The 7,675-nt window shown below is 30.4% G+C and overlaps 1 protein-coding gene across 1 annotated transcript; it reads right to left on the reverse strand.

Annotated features, from left to right (window-relative positions):
* Nucleotides 1-297: 297 nt before the first annotated feature.
* LOC125832336 (uncharacterized) lies at nt 298-1,639 on the reverse strand. The gene is made up of 3 exons (XM_049511477.1): nt 1,232-1,639; nt 987-1,132; nt 298-637 (listed from the first exon to the last, which is right to left on the reverse strand). The coding sequence occupies exons 1-3, from the start codon at nt 1,560-1,562 to the stop codon at nt 548-550; spliced, it is 567 nt and encodes a 188-aa protein (XP_049367434.1). The 5' UTR covers nt 1,563-1,639; the 3' UTR covers nt 298-547.
* Between the last annotated feature and the right edge of the window lie 6,036 nt (nt 1,640-7,675).

Here is a 7,675-nt window from a genome sequence, read left to right on the forward strand (position 1 = left end):
ATGAGTCAATAAGGTTGAAACTTCCATAAAAATTAAAAACTTGGAATTGAAAGGACAATAAAAAATAGCCATAAAAAGAAACAGTACAACTAGTTATCCATTGATTTCACTTTCAAACGTCTTAATTCTACTTGTATCTCTTATTATTCACATACCTACCTATCTCAAAGAAGAAGAGAATTTGATTAATTCGTACGACTGATTTAGTCAAACGCAAATCATATGGAGTAATTCATTAAACGTTGGAAGTGTATCAGAATCCAAATTATAAGTAAATAAAATTTGGTGCTCCGATCCTAACAAAGCCCACAATGATTTTCAATTAAAGAAGGCCTTCCAATGATTACAAAAGTTGAGCCATGACGTGAGTTTTTTTGTCTTTTTTCTTTTACTTCCTCATATTTGCTGTACATGTCATTAATTAACTCTAATTTGATGAGGAAAAACTACCCATCTGTTGTTTGTTTTCCTGGTGGAAGTGATTTTGTCCTTCCTCTACTCCACAATCTCATACTCCACAAATCAAAATAGTAGCATCAAATTCATCTCAGCTTGTAGCCTCTGATATGCTGTGGAGTTTGGGATGCCATGTTCTTGGTTTTGCACCTGTTGAACTCCTATGCTTTTCTTGTTTCACCTGGAAAAATAAATTACATTCACATAATTAAATAATGAAAATTTTGTACTAACACTCTTTATGCAACAATGGTATAATTCCTCGAATCATATACGGTTTCTAATTGACGTTTATATTTATTTATTTTTATGTATTTTTGAAAATAGAAAAAAAAAAAAAAAACAAGTTGAATTTTTCACTTTTATTTTTATCTTCTTCGTTTCTATTCGGCGTTGATTGAGAAAATTATGCACCACAATCGTTTGTTTCCTTCTTCCTTTTTTTTTTTAAAAAAAAATAAAAATAAAAAATCCTTCTTATCTTCAGAAGCAGGTGAAATTAAAATTTTAGTTTGAAAAAAAATAATCACCTGTTTGGAGTTATCCAAATCAGATCTTCTAACAACTCCATTTTTAGAGTGTGAATTCGTTGATTTCTCACTACTCTTGTCACCGGATTCTAATTGCTGCTGCTTCATCTTCGAATACTTCTTAGCCCATAATCCTTTCATCACCTCTGCATAATTATCAACAATCATTATAAAACTCAGTAATTAAGTACACTAAATTAGTTCGTTCCTCCTCAATTAACCAGAAATTAGAATATAGAACTAACCTTGAGTTGTAATTAGTCTGTAAACATGACCCAGAACAAGCGTATCCGTCGGCTTGAGAAGCTTAATACGCGTTATACGAACTGGCATATTATTATTAGTTCCACCAGTATTAGTCGTGGCACTGTTAATTTTTTTGGCGGTGGAAGCGGTGGCGGAGGAAGGATTAGTGGGCGGACACAAGGTGGTGGTGGTAAGAAGAAGAGCAACATAATGACCGGGATTCATCTTCATGATTTCGTTAGCAGTGACAGGCCAATAAAGTTTGTCAACTCTACCGCTTGGGTGTTGTATAAGCAGCGTAGCATTATCAATGGCTTGGCAGTTGCCCATCTCTCTCAATTTACTGAAAGCCTTTTTTTTTTTTTTTCCTCCTCTCTCTAAAAAAGTGTTTTTATGGAGAAGAAGTTGCAGTGAAGGGAGATAACGAAGCACAGCAGGGGTCTCTTTATAGCCACACTCACCCACTAACTGACCCCACCCACCACCCCCATATGTAAATAAAATCAAATTAATACTTCCTCCGATTAAATTAATTTTCAATAATTTGATATTTTAAAATTAAAATAAAAAATGTTATAAATTATAATTTGTCCCGTAACTGATTTAAACGTATATGATAAGTGTCATCATATGCGGAAGTAATGAAAATCATGTTTACTAAAGAGTGACGGTGAATGTTTTGTGTTGTGTGGTCAACTTTTTTGAACGGTGAGTATAAGTTAAGCGAAGTAGATAGTTTAGGAACAAATTTGAAACATTTTTTCATCGTTTAATTTCATTTATTTTTTATAAGAATTGAATTAATCAATTCCTAAACATGATTAATTTCGAAGTGCTTAATTTAATAATGAAAGATACGTTTTACGAAGATTTTAAGGACCAGCTGTTCTGCACGCAATAGAGTAGTGCTTAAAGGAAGTGATGTGAATAATCAGAAAGTGTTGCTCTTTTGCGGTCCCTTCTAATGTTCGATATTTGATTTATAGCCTATTAAATTTAAACTTACATGAAAAAATTTCATTATAAAAATAAATATTTTCTAATAAAAATAACTATACGAATATTTTTACCGTCCACCACAACCTTAATTGGTCACGATAGAGAGATGGAAATAAAAGAGGACAGACACAATGCTTTACGTCATTCTACTGCTAAAGTTTTTTTTACCACTATGCTTCGATCTACTGCTTTATCAACTCAGCTGACGCGCCAACTCTTCCAAGTACTCGAATTTAACACCAAATATATTCTTATCCAAAATAGCCGGTAACAACAGGATAGTAGTGATAGTACTATGCCTTACCTACACTTCGCTTCACGTGACACTTTTTTTTAATTTTAAAAATTTTATTCTATTTTAATAACATGAATGTAATAAACTCAATGATTTATGGCAAACAGTTTTTCTATATCAAAAAAAATGTATATATCTTATCTTCTTCACACTCTACTTGTAAAATATTTTATTGTCATGAGTTCATCATTACATAAATACTATTATAGTTTAACTTATAAATATAAGTTTAAAATTCTGTCCTAGGCGGATTCAGAATTTAAAGGTTGTGGGTGTCGTATCTCCTTTTAAATAAGCATGTTCATTAATTCAATAAAATATTTAACCTATTTCTTACCTTGTAAATATCAACTTCAGACTTCGATTTGATTATTCTATGACAAATGAATCAAAAAAATAAATAAATAATAAAATCTTGGCACTAAGAAAAAAAATTCCAACAATATCAATATTCATATTCATATTCATATTCTAAATACACTTAATGATAACATTACTATTTATATTTATTAATATTCACGCACTTTTTAAAATTATAATTATATAAAAGATGAATCAAGCAAAAAGATAATTTGTCATATAAATTAAAACGATCAAAATATCTACTATTTAAGAAAAAGAAAAAGAAAAAAAGATGGAATATATATTTGACGTTGGGGATTGAAGTGCACGCAATAAGTACAAAGGTGGGTAAATAAAGAAAGAGAAATGAGAAAATTGATGGAGACGATAGGGGATGTTTGGCATGACTCACCAAACAAAACAAAAACTAAAAACGTGAAATTTCAAGGGAAAATAATAGAAAGAGTTTTCTCATGAGTGTGGGGATAACAAGCCACACAAGAAGCATGCACCAAATCCAAACAACCCTCATAAGTGCTTGTCGCGTGTGAATCCTATACATAAAACATTTTTTATTTTATTTTTTAGAAAAAAATAATCTTTTTTCTAGTAGTAAGGGAAAAGTGAATTAAAAAATAGTTTCGTCTTTCTCTTTTTTTATATCTTTGCTCGTGCAAATATGAGACACTGTTTTTGGTCGTAATCAGTTTCTTTTTTCTTTTCTTTTTTCACTCAGCAACCTCTGTTATCTTTTCTGACCTAATTCCAATTTTGCTTCCCTTAAAAGAAGCATACAACAATATAAAACTCTCTTTTTCGCCTTTTCTTTATATCGTGGATATATTAGAAATAATTTCTCTACTTGTAAAAGATAGGAGTAAGACCGCAAATATTAGTGGCAAAGCCATATGTCAATTGATATTCATTCGTCGAAAAATTATATTATATATATATATTACACATTAACACCTCTTTATCTTTTATCATGAATTTTTTTCTTTATATTTTTATATTTTTTAGTGAAAATTTTAACTCCACGACAGACAGAATATATATTCTCTTCGAAGATTACTTATATAATTATATTGAATATATTGTCGTTGTTGCTGCCGCCTCTTAACACCTCTTATCTTTCTTTCTTGGAGAAAAGATAAGGTTTCTCAATAAGTCTAATTCAGCTTCTATCAATTTCTCTATCTAAGAATGTATAAAATTGATATCATACCAACAAACCAAGACTTCACATCTACCAATCAATTTTGAGTCAAGAAACAAAATTTTGTTCTTCTAAAAATAAAATATTTTATTGATTAGGGTAGCGTGCACTCTTATTTCACCAACAAATAGAATTTTACATGTTAACTGTATATTGTAACAGCAAAGATAATCTTAAATTATAGAGATAATTATCATGTCGCTTCAACTTGGTTCCATATCATAGTATATAAATTTCATCAATTGATGTCGATGGAGACAAATTCTGAATACCATTTTATCATCTAGATATAATATTTATTTTATTTTCTTAGCTGTCATCCTAAAAACTCGTCAGAATTCAAGAAAAAATGAACCTTAAGACTTATGGAGATGTGAGAATGAAGAAAGCATGCTGAAATTGGAATTCATTGGCCTGATCCACTCACCTTAAAGATTACGTTTTGACCAAAATAGTTACTCCCATCTCCCAATTTATGTGATACTTTTCTTTTTTTCAAGAGTCAAACAATTTAAGTTTGATAAAAAATTTATGGATGAAATTTTTAAATTTTTTAAAAGATATATAAAAAATTTACGGTAAAAAATAGAGTTATTGAATCTCGAAATTCAAAAGGTGTCACATAAATTAGGACGAAGGGAGTACAAAATGTGACAAAGTGGTCGACCAATTCTATCATGTTTTAGTCAATAACATTCAACAAAAGATAGATTGGAGCTTATCTCAAATATGAAGTGCTTGTGAAAGTTATAAACAATCAATTGTTCAAATGATAGTGAGTAACTTTTTAATTTGACAAAAATGAATATCTAAGTACTTGAAATAGTAATACATGGGCTTCGTTAATTTGTAATCATCACTCATGCGCTAGCTTTCTTCATGCTTGTGATCCAATGAGTTTATTAATTCATTGCTTGTTGCACATTAATGATAAAATAGATTTTCTTTTGACTATTGACAAAGATGATGATAAGCGATAACAAGTTTTGATTGCATGCATGGTTGCAATCCATCCACATATTGATCGTCCTTGTGAATGTCCTACTCAAAACATAAAATCAATCAATTAGTCGACCATATAATATACTTGTAGCGAATTCAGAATTTTTAGTCGGTGAATTTTGCTTTGTATATATGTAAAAGAAAATCAAAACATATAAATATATAGTTTGAGAAGCCCCAATGGAAAGATGTGAGAGGTTGACGATGGTGATTCTAGGAGACGTAGAGGTAGATCGAAAAATATTGAGGAGATCAGCTCATTAGAGGATGTGACGGATATGACATATTTTTAGTTCACCGAGGAGATATGAGGATTTGGAGGTCGCAAATTAGGATAGAAAGTTACGTAGATAGTTGAGTGGTTAGGCTTGGTGGTACTTTGACGCTCGTGCATGTTTTTCCTTAATATGGCAAATTTAGTTTGGTCGATCATACGACCAATAGTATTAGTAGTTTTGCATATGCTTTTTGATATGTGTTATCTGAGCTAGGAATCTTCACGGGAATGAAAAATTAAGTTGTTTTTGTATTTTTCGAATGATAAGATGAATTAAGTGTAAAAAAATAATGGAGTCAAATCGTGTTTTACTAACCTAACAACAAACAAGTAACAACCCCTCCATTTGTGATGAAGAAAAAAAGTAAAATAGTATATGATGATTGGTGGTTGGAAAATGGAAAGAAACAAGAAGGTACAAATGAAGTGTCAATAACCCAAGAAAGGGAGAACAAAGAATATCAAAGTTGCTGCCCAAAATCCTCTATATGTCTTCACATCCGACGAATGACAATTCATGGTGCTCCTTTAATTTGTTTCTCCCTTCAGTATATCATGATTTGATCACACTATCTGATCTTATTATATATTATTCTTATTTAATCACAAAAATTTTCCTAATAATTAATATATGTTCTTCCACTTTTGATGTTTCTAGAGCAAAAAATATAATAAAGTGATCTTTTCTGATGTTTTTTTTTAATTGAAATGGCGTACTAGAAAGTAACAAAGTTTTTGAACAAGGTAGCATTTGTCTGCATATTGACCTTGTAGAATAAAGCTAATATCTTCGTATAAAGTCTGCCTGTACGTACCACAAGGGTGGCAGTAATAGTACATTCCAGCATCGATCAAGATTTTGAACGAGACTTAATTTCTGATTATTGGCAAGCATTCTTTGGGTGACATAATTACCGATTTTCTGAAAGATTAGAGACGATGTGCGAATATATTTATATATAATCTAGATAAAAATTAAGAGGGTGAGGAGAGGGGAGCTGGTGAGAGTTTGGGGTGGGTTCGGGAGACAATTGTGTGAAAAGCTACTTCTGAAATTGAGTTTTTCCTATTTTGGCCGAAAAGTCATTTTCCTCAATTTGAAGGAAGTTATTTTCATAAAGGCTGTATTTTCAGAAAAATTATGACCAACTATATAAACATGAGAAATTTGAAAGAAAAAAAATCCACCATAACAAACACACCCTTTCCTCTTATTTCTATTTTCGTTTTCTTTATTCCTACGTCTATGCCTTTCCTTTTTAATTTTTTTTCCCAAATGAGACGAAAAAAATAGGGATAAGGGTCTGAAAAATATCTCCAACTTTGGTCGAATTTTTTGTTAGGTGTAGTATAATTATTAGGGATTTTAATATGGAAAACTACACAAATTGGATCCATTAGGTAAAGTATTTATCTAAATTGAACTCAACCCAATACTATTTAGGAAAAATTACCTAACTACACATCTTTTTTTACTCTATTTTCTATTATTCCCTACCATTTTAAAAAATTACAAAAATTCTTTTTTTTCTTCTCAAATTCTCTCATTTTCTTCCAACTCTATTATTTTCTCTCTTTTTTCATGCCTACAATCACTCCACTATATCACCATTACCTTCATCACTCCTTTATTTTGAATTAAATATTTTCTCTCTCCAGTTAATGATTTAAAGTTAATCAAGAGGTAGTTCTTCATTATTTTTTCCTTTCAAGTTTCTTTTACTGGAAAACATGGACAATAGGCTCAATTTATTGGCTATGTATCATATATTTATCCTGATTAGATTCATGACCCAAATTATTTACCCGACTGCCCTCTTATTCTATTCACTGAACCACTGGTTCTTCATCCTTTATTCCATCATAGTGTGTGTATATATATATATACTCTAATGATATCAAGGAATAACTACGTAGTGTTTTCACTGAAGCACTACTTCTTCCTCTTTGATACCATATACTCTGATGGTATCAAACAGTAAACATTAGTAATAAAAAACAGGGGTATGAAAGTAAAGAATAACCACTTATAAATAGTTGTCTTTTTAGATACAAGTGTTCTTTTCCCAATTTTATATTGTATAAAATGCCCACCAAAATAATACGCGTACTAGAAAACAAACATATAATATTTTTTTAGTATATCACACACATAGAATATATATTTTGTACATATTGTACTTGTATATATATCTAGCTAACAACTTTAATTATTTTTGGCCGGGTCACCAAACATAGTAAAAGCCACAATTATTATACTGTAGGTTCTATGAAAATAAAGAAGTTACTGTATATTTATATATAGCAACTTT

This window comes from Solanum verrucosum, unplaced genomic scaffold, assembly GCF_900185275.1.
Source record: "Solanum verrucosum unplaced genomic scaffold, falcon-dt-bn FXZP01000009.1, whole genome shotgun sequence".
Taxonomy (NCBI): Eukaryota; Viridiplantae; Streptophyta; class Magnoliopsida; order Solanales; family Solanaceae; genus Solanum; species Solanum verrucosum.